Source organism: Cervus canadensis, chromosome 24 (genome assembly GCF_019320065.1).
Source record: "Cervus canadensis isolate Bull #8, Minnesota chromosome 24, ASM1932006v1, whole genome shotgun sequence".
NCBI classification, from domain to species: domain Eukaryota; kingdom Metazoa; phylum Chordata; class Mammalia; order Artiodactyla; family Cervidae; genus Cervus; species Cervus canadensis.
Window position 1 is genome coordinate 5149461 of NC_057409.1, and position 13544 is coordinate 5163004.

At 53.1% G+C, this 13544-nt stretch overlaps 1 protein-coding gene across 3 annotated transcripts; it reads left to right on the forward strand.

The window, feature by feature from the left end:
* Window positions 1–333: 333 nt before the first annotated feature.
* On the forward strand, window positions 334–13396 carry LOC122426799 (proproteinase E). 3 transcript variants are annotated; one of them, XM_043445965.1, is made up of 11 exons: window positions 334–525; window positions 1040–1263; window positions 3015–3256; window positions 4637–4683; window positions 7401–7486; window positions 9046–9143; window positions 9266–9400; window positions 10531–10667; window positions 11050–11192; window positions 12495–12647; window positions 13308–13396. In XM_043445965.1, exons 3-11 carry the CDS (start codon window positions 3165–3167, stop codon window positions 13323–13325), a joined length of 909 nt encoding a protein of 302 aa, XP_043301900.1. In that variant the 5' UTR covers window positions 334–525; window positions 1040–1263; window positions 3015–3164; the 3' UTR covers window positions 13326–13396. The 3 variants fall into 3 exon arrangements, with proteins under 3 accessions (XP_043301900.1, XP_043301899.1, XP_043301901.1); XM_043445964.1 differs by having other exon boundaries at window positions 1040–1138; XM_043445966.1 differs by lacking the exons at window positions 334–525; window positions 1040–1263; window positions 3015–3256; window positions 4637–4683 and adding an exon at window positions 5909–5983.
* The last annotated feature ends 148 nt before the right edge of the window (window positions 13397–13544 follow it).

Here is a 13544-nt window from a genome sequence, read left to right on the forward strand (position 1 = left end):
CTGGGTCATTTAAACACCAGAAATATATTCTCTCAAGGGTCTAGAGGCTAGAAGTCTAAAATCAAGGGGTCAGGGAGGTAAGTTCCTTCTGAGGGTTGTTCCAGGCCCTTCTCCTTGGCTTGTAGGGGGCTGTCTTCCTTCTGCGCGTGTGTCTCTCTGTGTCTAAATTTCAGCTTTTTATAAAGATCCAAGTCATATTAGATTAGGGCCCACCCAAATGACCTCATCTTAACTAATTACATCTGCAGTGACCCTATGCCCATATAAGGTTACTTTCTGAGTTACCAGGGAATTCGGAGGGGGAAAAACACAACAGAACCCATGCCTTGAGGATGAGGGCACATTCCTAGCGATGGAGGAACTGAGAAATAGAAAGAGCAGATGACTTCCCAGAGCAACACCGCAACGCCAGCCTGGACTCTGAAGCTGCACGTTCACGTGCTGAGCTGCAAGGTCGTATCCGATTCTTTGCGACCCCGTGAGCTGTATAGCCCGCCAGGCCCCTCTGTCCCTGGTGTTTCCCAGGTAAGAATATTGGAATGTGTTGCCATTTCCTCCTCCACGGGGTCCTCTTGACCCAGGGATCGAACCCATGTCTTCTGCTTTGGCAGGCAGGTTTTTTTTACCACGGAGCCACCTGGGAAGCCCAGACTTTGAGGTTAGAGGAAAATATGTTTCTCTCTTATTCATGCACCATTATTTGGGTTCTCTGCTATATTCAAACAAAAGTGTATCACAGGTCAGGGTCCGGGAAGGGAACAGGCGTCAAGCCCAGGAGGTAACTGAGGGATATTTAATAAAAGTGCAGGTGGGGTTGGAGAAACTAGCAAGGAATGGTGGGGGCATTTCAAGGCTTGCAACAGTGGGAACTGACACCACCCCCAGGCCTGAAGGGGCAGAGGGAGAAGGCAGTTAATGGAACCCTGAGGAAGGAGCTGTGGGGAAAGGAGAAGGTCCCCTGATAGGCGCCAAGGCCTTTGATGGAGGGACGCAGGCCCTGGAATAGACACCCCGACCGCTCCATCTTCCGGTCCTCCAGGTTCCTGCTGGCACTTTCCACTGACTGAACCAAACCCAGAGGACCAGGGAGCCCATGGATGCTTCCAGCAGGCTGGCCAGAGGGGCAGGATGGAGCCAGGTGAGGAGCAGAGATGGTCCAGAAGTACCACTCACACCCGGTTCTTACTGCCGCACTCCGCCTGCTGGCTGCGGGCTCTGTCTTCACAGGAGCATCCCTGGTGACGGGTCAGTGCTTGGAATCTAGTAGGTGTTCGACAAATATTTGTGGATGTGTACGTGCCAGGAGGGCAGTGGAATGAGAGCGGGGAGGGAGGGGGGCTGCCTACCTCCAGCCCCTCGGTCAGCACCGTCCCCCAGCACTGCGGCAGCAAGGGGTGCCGCTCCCGCCCACTGGCTCGGCCCCAGGAAGACAGGCCCCGGCGCGCTCCCCTCCCCAGTGCCGCTGTCCAGCAGCCTCCCGGGGTCCCAGCTGAGACAGCGACTTCCTCGACTTCCTTCCTCTTCCTTCCTCGGGGCAAGAGCCGTCTGCATGGCGGCCCAGCCCTGGGTCCCCTCGGCGGCTTCCTGGTGCCGTCGCAGGGCCGATAGGGCCCCTGCCTGATCTCAGAGGCTGAGCCATCCCACCCGAGAGGGACGGGGTTGGTGGCTGGGCAACGAGGCGTCAGAGAGTCCGGGATTTAAGATCACCTGTGTCTGACTCTTGATGAACACAGGCACCTTCCAGACTCTAACAAGTCCTACAGGAAAGATCCATGTGAACTTTGTTTAATCTCCCATTTCCCAGTCCCACTGACCCTCTGATTCTTTACTGCGTGTCCACGGGGTTCTGGGTGGGAGCTGAGCCCGCAGCAGAGAACACAGCAGGGGCTTCATTCTCTTAGCTCATTTGCCACAGGACATGGATGAGCACCCTCCGAACACTGCCCTCCAGAACCACCGTTCAAGGGACCACGCTCAGAGGGGCTGGCCTCCGGCGGTGCCCTTCCTGAGAGTCAGGGGAGGAAGAGTTGGCAGGCGTTGAGGTGCCTTCAGCTTCATTCATTCATTCGTTGCCTCTTTCAACGTATTGTGCACTTCGTTGAGTACACGTGCCAGGCTCCTCCTGGCACTAGGAATTCAAAGATAAACCACCAAGTTTTGCCCTCCTAAAGCTTCCCACCTGGTGGGAAACTAGAAATAATGAAAATGCACCCCCCTGCTAAGAAAAGGCTCCCCAGCTCCCTGGTACCCTCTCCAGACGCACCTCCAAATTCTCTGTTCGCTCTGCGCCTCCCGCTTAGGACGCTGCTAGCTCGGCTTTAGGCTGAGCCCTGCTGGGGACCTGGCCCCTGCAGCCTCCCTGCCAGCTCCCTCTTCCCAGGGGAAAAGCTCCAGCTGCTCCCAGGCCGGAAAACCCCAGAGGACTAATCAGCAGCATCCTGGCAGTGTGTCCGCTAGGCCTTGAGGCTAAGGTGACCTGATAGGGTTAGTGATGGGGCGGGCCTGGAGGGTCCCGCTCCCCTGGGACAGAGCAGGGGGCCAGGGTGGCCACACACCCATCTGCAGAGCCAGCAGAGAGGCTGGGACCTGCTCAAGGCCACCCGGATAAAGGCTGGGGTGGCTTATCGTGTGACCCTGCAGGGAGCAGGCAGTGATAAACTTGGTGTGTGTGGGGGGGGGGGGGTCCTGAGCCAGTCCTCGCTATTCCCGGGGGTCTTCATTTCCCATCTGTCAGAAGAGATGGATTAGGTCATTGAGGCTGTGTCTGTTTCAGACCGTCTACAGTGGGATCCGGGAAGCTCTGACCTGCCCCTCTTCCTCCCCGGCCACGTCTTCAGTTTCTCCCCCTTTCTTCCTCTGCTCGGGGTCTGGGAAATGGCTCTGAGCTTCAAAGCTGAGCAAACAAACATGTCCAGGCCCACAGGGAACAGGGGTAAGGGAGGGCACGGCTATTTTTATCACGCTTTGAAGGATTTTCACAGCTGTTTCTGTTGTTGTCCACACACTGGCCACAGGCTCAGTCTGTTGGCGTCGCAGACATCACTGTAGGGGGTGCTCGGAGGGGCTGCACCCTTGAAAGAAACCCTGCCTGTTGACGCCTGGCATTCCATCACGAGGGATCCGTTGAAAGCAGCTAAGCGTCGCCCTCCTCCCATGCATCCGAAATGCAGCAGCCCCCAAAGGATGGCTCTGCAGGATCCATGACACCGGCAGGAAGGAATCTGGCCGTCTCCAGAGCGCTGGCAGTGGAGGAGAGGCAAGTATGGCTCAGTCAAGTCTGCAGAGCCCCGTTGCCTCATTCCGCAAACTTTCATCGAGACCCTGCAAAATGTCGGCCCTGGCCTGGGAGGCCGCTTCCAGCAGCCAAGGATGTGCCGAGTCTTCTCTAAATTAGAATAATGTGAACTGAGTTCACAGATTTACTGCCAGACTCTGCTTCACAGGCTTCCCTGGTGGCTCAGATGGTAAAGAATCTGCCTGCAGTGCAGGAGACCCAGGCCCAATCCCTGGGTCAGGAAGATCCCTTGGAAAAGGGCATGGCCACCCACTCCAGTCTTCTTGCCTAGAGAATCCCATGGGCAGAGGAGCCTGGCGGGCTACGATCCATGGGGTCACAAAGAGTCAGACACGACTGAGTGACTCACTTTCACTTTCTGTGCTTCACACTTCACTGAAATGGTCTCAGATATTGCTCTGTCTCCAAAATACCTTCTGATCCCACCCAAATCTCTCCATCTCCGTCTCTACCACCCCAGGCCAAGCCCCACCCCCACCTCCCATACCCCTACTTTGCCCAAGCAGCTGAAGTAGCTCCAGCTGGTTCCCCTCAATCTCACCCCACAACCCTTCACACAGTACCCAGGAAAGAGATTTTTCAAAGGTGTAAGTGAGATCCCAGGTTCTTCTACTTAACCACCACTCCTGACCCCATGGCTTTCTCCTTATGCTTGGAATTAAAGACCCAGCTCCTTATCAGCCTGACCTGCAAAGAGACCTCATGGGGCCTGGCCTTCACTCACCTCTTTCTCTCTCTTTCTCTTTTTCTCTCTCTCTAAATCTGGATTTCAGGTAACAGAATTAGGTTAATCAAATAGCATTAGTCCACTCATGGGCCACTTTTATTTATTAGACATATAGTTGTTTTAAATAATATAGTTGCTGCTTGCAAAACCACATCTGACATAATGACACATATGACTCACAAAAGCATTATGCTAAGTGAAAGATGCCCAGACACATAAGATATATACTATATGCTTTCATTTATACGTAAAAGTTCTAGAAAAGGCCAGGCCAAAGAGAAAGAAAGCAGATCACAGGTTTCCAGGGGGTGGGAGGGTAGGGGCAGGGGGTAGAAAGTGACTAGGTAGGAGGAAAGTTTCTTTTTGTTTGTGTGCGTATTTATTTTTTTGCCTAGGGCTTCCCTGGTGGCTTAGACAGTTAAGAGGCTGCCTGCAGTGCGGGAGACCCAGGTTCGATCACTGGGTCGGGAAAATCCCCTGGAGAAGGAAATGGCAACTCACTCCAGTATCGTTGCCTGGAAAATTCCATGGAGAGAGGAGTCTGGCGGGCTACAGTCCATGGGGTCATAAACAGCCAGACACAACTGAGTGACTTCACTTTCTTTCTTTCTTAGTGGCAGAACACACCATCTTCGATGTGTCATGCAAGATCTTTCGTTGGGTGCGTGGGCTCTCTAGTTCGGTAATGAAAATGTTCCATGTCGTGATGGTGGCGGTGGTTACCTGCCTGTGTGTGTGTCAGAAATTACATTTTACAATTAAAACTGGTGAATTTTATTGTATGCAAATTAACCTTAAAAAAAAAAATCTAAAACACCAAACTATCAAAACAATGCTAGAAGCTCTCAAAACATCTGACCTATCCTCTTCGCCTTCACCCCAGACTTGAAATGAGCGTAATCCCGAACCCTAGGTTCACTGGGCCTTTGCTTGCCTTTTTATGCAATTTTATTCAAATATTTATATTTTTTAAAAGGTATATTTTTAAATGTCAGTAGTTTTTAATTCTCCAAAAAGAGTATTAAACAATATTTCATCTTCTGGGGCCTTCTTTTCCTTCTTGCTTTATATTCCTAGGGATTATCTACAGTGTGGCATGTCAAGGTGATTCATTCTTTTTGACTGCTGCTTAATACTCCATTGTATACATAGACTACACACATTGAGCCACTTGCCTTCATGGACATTTCTGTTGTTCCTGGGCTTTCATTATTGAGGAGAGAGGACAGGGACACCAGGAACATTCTTGGGGCATGCCTCCTGGGGCACATGTGCGTGATTTTTTTGAGGGTCCTGAGCAGTGGATTTGCTGGATCAGGTGTGAAAGCAGCTTTAGGCGTCACCTCTTCTTTGATCTCATCCTCTATCACTCTCCACTTTGACTTCAATGCTTCAGCCTCACTGACCTCCTGTCCTCGGACAAGCCTCCAGACCTCTGCACTTGTCATCCTTCCCACCTTGGAGAGCTTTTCCTTCAGGGCTTCCCATGGCTGGTTTACTTGCCCTTTAGGACTCAAATCGAACATTACCTCTTCAGCCCCCCTCTCTGGCCCACTCTCTCTGGCCCCTCATCTAAATGAGTCACTCCCATCCCCACTTCAGTCCCCTACATCTTATTCTTTTCATAGCATCTTCCAGCGCAAACAGAAATAGCCTTTCTTTATTTTTGCTGATTTCTCATTGTCTTCCCTAGTAAGCAGACTTGCCTGGAGAATTCCATGGACAGAGGAGCCTGGCAGGCTACATGTCGCAGAGTTGGACACGACTGAGCAACTAACGTCCTCCAAATCCCCTAGTAGACTAAAGCCCCAAGAAAGCTGGGACCATTCTTGTTCATGGCTACATCCCCAAGAACATCCTGATATAGACAGAGTGCTCAACAACAACAAAAAAATTTTCAGTTGAGGTGGAGAGCAATATCAATCCCATATTAGAGATGAGAAGCCTGAAGCCCAGAGAGGGTAAGCCATGTGCCCAAGGATACAGAGATTGGGAGGGGCAGAGCCAGGATTTGAATCCAGGTGTGAGCTGTCCCAGAGCCCGTGTTTGCTCCTGGAAGAGGCTGTCTTATTCTGATGTGAACTTTCCTTCCCCTTCCCCTGTTATCAGCTTGCCATTCAGGGCCACCTGTGCAGCCACACTTTGGCGAGCACACCCTGGATCCTCTTGTCGGCTGTCACCGCCCCATCTGCGGTCTGTGGGGATGTGGCCTTGGACCATGGGAGACCTGGTGTTCCACCACCTGTTCCGGGAATGGGGCCCAGTAGGGCCCCCCCACCTGTCTTCTGCCCTATATTAAAGCCTTGGGCTATGGATCCCTTTCTTATCGTCTCAAAACTCATGATGATCCAGCTGCTGAGTTTTCTCCTATTTGTGGCCCTTGGTAAGACCCCAGCCTGTGCTGCCCTGGGCCAGGATCCCTTGAGATCTACCACCCACCCTGAGTCTCTGGAACTCAACGCCTGGTTCCATAGGAGAGGGTTCAGCTTGTAGCTGAGGCATGGCGGTGGAGGTTTTCACTTTGGTGCTGGAACAGGAGAATTGAGGGAAGCTGTGAGTGATGGACCAGCTCAGGAGGAGGACTGGGGAACCCAAATCCCTGGGTGGGGGTCCTTGACAGAACCAGTGGTAAACAAAAGTCTGATAGTAAAGAGTCTGGGCTCTGTGGTTAGACTGCTTGGGTTTGGAATTTCTGTTCCTCTGCTTAACCCTCCAACTCTCCTCTCTCACTCCCCTCACTGCACTCCATATCCTATGATCTAGCCTTTTCCTCCTACCTCTGCCATATTACAGTACAGCTCAGGGCCACCTTCTCCCAACAGCCTCCCTTGACTGGCAGTAATGAATGGTAACAGGTCCTGTTTACTGAATGCTTACTATACACCAGGCAGAATGCTCGGGATTTTTTTTTCTTATAAGAATTATAAGAGGTCAGACCCCATTGTACAGACCCCATGAGGTCTGTACCATTATTATTCCCATTTTGCAGATAGAGAAACTGACCCTCAGAGAAGTAAAGTGGCCCATCCTAGAACCAGGGGCAGAGCTGCACTTTGAATCCAGACAGCCTTACTCCAAAGCTGCCCCTCTTCATGACAATAGCTATCGTTCCTCAAGCCCCCTTTGGGTATCAGGCGCTGTTCTAAGTGCATCAGGTTTACTCCCGCCGTGAAAGGAAGCCACGTGTTCATCTCCATCCCAGACTCCCAGGACTCCAGAAATCCCTGCTCTTGTCCAAATGCTCACTGTTGATACGCAGCTACTGGGGTCAGAGAGGGGAAGGAGTTGTGTGGGATATCACAGCCTGTCTGGGGCCCAGACCTCCTTTTTGCTTTGGAGAACCTTGGGCCTGATTGCCACTTCTTCTGTCCCCTCTAGCCTCAGGCTTCAGCCAGCCTTTCTCCCGCCTCTCCTCCAGAGTTGTCAACGGCGAGGACGCGGTCCCCTACAGCTGGCCCTGGCAGGTAAGAGCAATACCAGCTGCACTATTGCCCACCACGGGCTCTGCGCCCCATGCTCTGATTGCAGGGCATCCAGTCTGGACCCCATTGCATTGCTTCCGGTATCCACTTCAGTTTCCCAAAGGCCAGGAAACCCTTGGATAATCGCCTTCATACAGGAGTTTTGCCCATTTAATCTGTAACTCTCACTGGGCTGTTTGCAAGTTAACAGTAGACTCCAGGGAGAGAGAATGTTTAACCCAAGGGTCAGTGCATTAATGGTGGAAGTTCAGCACTATGTTTAAGGACGGACGAGAAATCTTATTTCCCAGACCAGGGACCGAATCCTAGCTCCCTGCATTGGAAGCACAGAGTCTTAACCCCTGGACTGCCAAGGAAGGCCCGCCACCATTTTCTTTGAATTGATTCACTTTTAAAAACTCAAATGCCTACTCCAGCCTCATTTTAGCAATATTGGTCAAGAAGTCATGGATTTGATGAGCTAATTATACATTTTTTCCCTGATACACATTATACAACAGGGCTATAAAGTCTGAGAGCAATAAAGGGATGAAAGGCTTTTATGGAGGTCAGTGGAGGGAGGCAGAGAGGACTAGACTCATGGCGCTAACGCAGGAGCCACTTGTCACACGTGGCTATTTAAATTTATGTATTTATTTTAATTTTTATTGGAGAGTAGTTGATGCACAAAGTGGTGTTAGTTTCAGGTATACAAAGAGTGAATCAGTTATACATAAACATGTCCACTCTTTTTTATAGACTCTTTTCCTGTATAGGCCTAAATGTAAATTCATTAAAATTAAGTCAGATCAGAAATTCAGTTGCTCAGTGTGACCACATTTTATTGATTGTTTGATTGATTGCACTGGTCTTTGTTGCTGCATGCAGGCTTTCTTGAGTTGCGGCTAGTAAGGGCTATCTTCACTGCTATGCATGGGCTTCTCACTGCGGTGGCGTCTTTTGTTGCAGAGCACAAGCTCTAGGGTGCCCAGGTTTGCTGCAGCACGGAGGCTCAGTAGTTGGGGCCCAAGAGCCCCAGAGCGCAGTCTTAGTAGCTGTATGGCTTTAGTTGCTCCAAGGCATGTGGAATCTTCCCGGACCAGGGATCGAGCCTGTGTCCCCTGCACTGGCAGGCGGATTCTTATTCACTGCACACCAGGAAAGTCTGCTAACCACAGTTTAAATTCTCAATAACCACACGTGGCCAGCGGCTACCACGCTGAGTCCTACCAAACATTTCCATCCTCACAGAAAGTTCTGTGGGATGTCATTGGCCTATATCAGGTGTCCTCAGACTTGTTCTGCAAAGGCTGAGAGAGGAAATGTTTTAGCCTCTGTCAGCCCTGTGGTTTCCATTGCAGTGACTTAATTCCACCGTTGTAGCTCGAAAGCAGCCAAGGAAGTTACAGTTGTGTGTGGGATGGGCACTGCCCCTTTCCAGAGAATGCCATTCTGTGTGACTCCTGCCCTCTGGAGTTGTGCAGGGCACAACCTATACAGCCAGGGATAGCAACCCCCCTTGCGGGGCCCAGACCACTCAGAACCCCGCTCCCTGCTGCCAGGTCTCCTTGCAGTATGAAAAGGATGGAGCCTTCCATCACACCTGCGGCGGCAGCCTCATTGCCCCTGACTGGGTCGTAACCGCCGGCCACTGCATCTCGTGAGTTCTCTCGCTTGCCCCCGTCCCTGCATGAGACCCAGGTGGGCTGGGGCCGTGGAGGATGGCGGGAGGGGATGGGGGAAGGCCGCTCAGGCCTGGGCTGACGTCACCTCCGCCGGCAGGACCTCCCGGACCTACCAGGTGGTGCTGGGCGAGTATGACCGCTCTGAGCTGGAGGGCCCCGAACAGGTGATCCCCATCAACGCCGGGGACCTCTTCGTGCACCCTCTCTGGAACTCCAACTGCGTGGCCTGCGGGTGAGTGAGCTCTCAGGCCAGGCAGACAGGGGCTCCTCTGCGGGCCCCTCTAGGAGCCGACACTGATTCGGAGAAGACCCCCAGGGGCAGTGGACCTGAAGGTCGGAGCCAGGAGAGCCTCTGGGGATCACCCACCCCAAACCTCTCTCCCTGCAGAGGGGACAGCAGGGCCCAGGCAGGGGCAGGCCCTCCCCTGAGGCCGCTCGGTTCCTTCGCTTCAGAACCAGAACTCCTCAGGCCCCCCCTGAGGAGTGCCTTAGGAACCCCAAAGCCAAAGTTTCCTCCATTCAATGGACACTCCTCCAGAGCCTCCTGGGCTCCCGGCACTGTGGGCCAAGGGAGCACTGGACTGAGAGTCAGGCTCCAGCACTAAGTCGCTGTGTGGCTTGGGCAAGTCATCGACTTTCTCTGGGCCTGAGTTTGACCACGTGTCAAGGGTGACCTTCTGGGCTTCCTGGGTGGTTATGAGGGTCAAGGAGGCCATCACTGGGTGAGAACACGGGGTAGGCTTCTTAAGCCTCTCAAGTGTATGCATAATTGTATGTCTGGGAGGCTTAGCTCAGCATTTTTCTGGGGAGAGGATCAAAGGAGGGTGCAGAACCCCTGCGAGTGCAAGAGTGAGGAACTGTGATGATTAAGTCCTGGACTCATGTTCACGGGGCTCCTGGGGTAAGCGGAGAGAAAGTCAGACCCAGATGCGATGACCTGAGTGACAAACAGGCAGATGAAGAGACAGCACTCGTTCTCCAAATGTGGCCCCCAGGCCAGCAACAGCACCTGGCAACTCTCTAGGAAGGCGAATCCTCGGGGCCTCCCAGACCCACTGCATCAGAAACTCTGGAAGGGGCTCTGGCAACCTGTGTATTAACAAGCACTCCTGTGATTCTGACACGGATGACGTGTGCGAACCCCTGGTGTAAAAGCGGAGCACCGTTACCGAGGCCAAGGGTCACTGCGGGCTGAAGGGACCAGGGGGCCTTCCGGAAGTTGCTGAGCAGTAAGAATGCATGGGATCCAGAGGGGAGCGTCAGGGGCATCCCAGAGGTGAAATATCCTGAGCCAAGCTGCAGGTGGGGCTTAGTCTGGCTGGAGGACCAGGCTCCTCCCCGTAACTCTTCCCTCCTCCCCAGCAACGACATCGCCCTCGTCAAGCTCTCGCGCAGCGCCCAGCTGGGAGACAAGGTCAAGCTCGCCAGCCTCCCTCCCGCCGGTGACATCCTGCCCAACGAAGCCCCCTGCTACATCAGCGGCTGGGGCCGCCTCTACAGTGCGTGCTGAGTCCTCCAACTGGCCGTAGGGACGGTGGGCTGGAAAGACGGAGCCTGGGGCGAGGGCTGAGGGCAACCCCCGGGGGCATCCGTGCACTTTTCTTACATTCCTCCTCCAGCGGCGGCTTCTCCCCTCACCCTCCCAAACACGAATGTGTGCAGCGGGACAGTTTCTAGTGTCTCCTTTGTGCCCGATGCCGGGATGTTCTGATGGATTAAGCAGGCAGGACCACGCGACCTGGTGGGAGGAGACTTCCCCTCCCGCCGGGGGAGCAGGCTTTCCTCGTAGCCCCCACATCGTGCTGGGGCTCCCAGCTCTGACTCGGACCCCGGCCCGGGCTCGGCACCCCCACGGCCCCGCTCACTGCTCTCTCTGCGCAGCTGGCGGGCCGCTCCCGGACAAGCTGCAGGAGGCGCTGCTTCCCGTGGTGGACCATGAGCACTGCTCCCGGTGGGACTGGTGGGGCATCACTGTGAAGACCACCATGGTGTGCGCCGGCGGGGACACCCGCTCCGGGTGCAACGTGAGTCCGCTCTCGCCGGCCCGCGGTGGGGCGGGGCTACAGCCCCTCTGCTGGGTGTGCGGGGCCTGGGGCCCCTCTGCCATCTGCCTGGAAGGCGAGGAGGAATCTTGCTCATTCAGCCTCCAGGCCAGGCAGGACTTGGAGGAAGTCAGCGCAGCCCAGACACAGACCCCTGGTTTCTGGACTCGGGTCCCGGCCGGCGCACTGACTTGATCTGGAGCAGATCACTGCCCCTTCCTGGTCCTCGGGAGTCCCCTTCAGTAGGCCAAGGAACGGGGCTTCCCTGATGGCCCAGTTGGTAAAGAATCTGCCTGCAATGCAGGAAACCTGGGTTCAATCGCTGGGTTGGGAAGATTCCCCTGGAGAAGGGAAAGGCTACCCACTCCAGTATTCTGGCCTGGAGAATTCCACGGACTGTATAGTCCATGGGGTCGCAAAGAGTCCAACACCACTGAGCGACTTTCACTTCACTTCACACTGAGGAAAATCGACATCGTGATCTCTAAAGTCACCTTCAACTCTGGGGTCCTGAAGTCACAATTAAGCAATACTCTCATTGTACTATAAAAAAGTGAAGTTGCTCAGTCGTGTCCAACTCTTTGCAACCCCATGGACTGTAGCCTACCAGGATCCTCAGTCCATAGGATTTTCCAAGCAAGAATACTGGAGTGGGTTGCCATTTCCTTCTCCAGGGGATCTTCCCGACCCAGGGATCGAACCCGGGTCTCCTGCATTGTAAGCAGACGCTTTACCATCTGAGCTACCAGGGAAGCCCTTTTGTACTATAAGTGAATATGAATAATAATAACTAACTGTGGGAATAATAATCAGAACTACTGTTAGATTGCTTCCTCTCTACCAGGCATTGCGCTAAGACTATAGGCTTATCATCTCATTTAACTCTCACAAGATCTTATAAGATAGGCATAGTAGGTATCATTCCCCATCACAAAGGGCTTCCCAGGCGGTGCTAGTGGTAAAGAACCTGCCTACCAATGCAGGAGACATAAAGAGAGGCGGGCTGGATCCCTGGGTCAGGAAGATCCCCTGGAGAAGGAAATTGCAACCCACTCCGGTATTCTTGCCTGGAGAATCCCTGGACAGAGGAGCCTGGTGGGCTACAGTCCGCAGCGTCACAAAGAACTGGCCATGACTGAAGCAACTTAGCACGCATCACAAAGGAGCAAGCCGAGGCCTGGAGAAGTCAGCTCATACAAGGATTTCCCGAGCTCCCCAAAGCCAGAACCAATTCTTTGGAGCTCAGATGAGTCTCAGTCCCCCACTGCTGTCTGCCTGTTCCAGGGTGACTCTGGAGGACCCCTCAACTGCCCGGCAGCAGATGGCTCCTGGCAGGTCCATGGTGTGACCAGCTTCGTTTCTGCCTTTGGCTGCAACACCATCAAGAAGCCCACGGTGTTCACGCGAGTCTCGGCCTTCATTGACTGGATTGACGAGGTGAGCGGGGAGGGCTCCGGGGGCCGGGTTGTCTGAGAGGTGCTAGGGGGATGGGTGGGAACAGCAGATCAGGAGATCAGTAGTTGGCGGTGCGGGTGGGGGACCTTCCAGAGGGGCTTGAGGATGTTTCTTGCAGCCTCAAGGGCTTCTGGGTAGAGTTCTGAACACTACTGAACTTCCTTATTTCAACAAGTGTTTAGGAAATGCCTCCTCTGGTCCAGGTCTTTTCTTGTCATGGAGGATAGAGTGATGTGCGGCTCGTGGGAAACAGATGACTAAATGAGCAAAGTGATGGAATGGGATGGAAACTGATAGGTGAGGCTCAGGCCCCAGTGAGAGCACCAGCTTCACCCGAGAATCAGCGATCAGGGAGGATTAATAGTGTTCATGACAAGAGTATTAGTCACCACCTACGGACTCTTAAATGTATGCCAGCCACCATGATGACACCTTGTTTGTTTAATTTAAAACCCGCATGAAGTAAGTATGATCACTCCCATTATACAGATGAGAAAATTGAGGCTAGAGAGGTCAAGTCACTCTCCCAGGGTCATGCAGTTAATGAGTGACATGGCTGGGAGTTGAACTCAGTTCCATATGGCATTAGAAGCTGTGCTCCTGACTAGACCTTTCTGGTTTTACCCCCTCTGTTTTTTTCAGACAATTGCAAGCAACTAGAACCAAGGCCAAGGTGGCAGTGCCCATCCATACTCTTTGGGAAAAATAAAAGATCTCTCAGAAAATTCCAACTTGAGTCTTTCTTTCTTCTTTGACTCACCTCTCTTTCCAGCCCATTTCTAGAATCTTAGATGTTATATGTAGACATGAAACTCAATCCTCTCATATTAGAATGAGAGAAAAATGAGGCTCAGATAGAAGGGAGTTGTCAAGTGACCA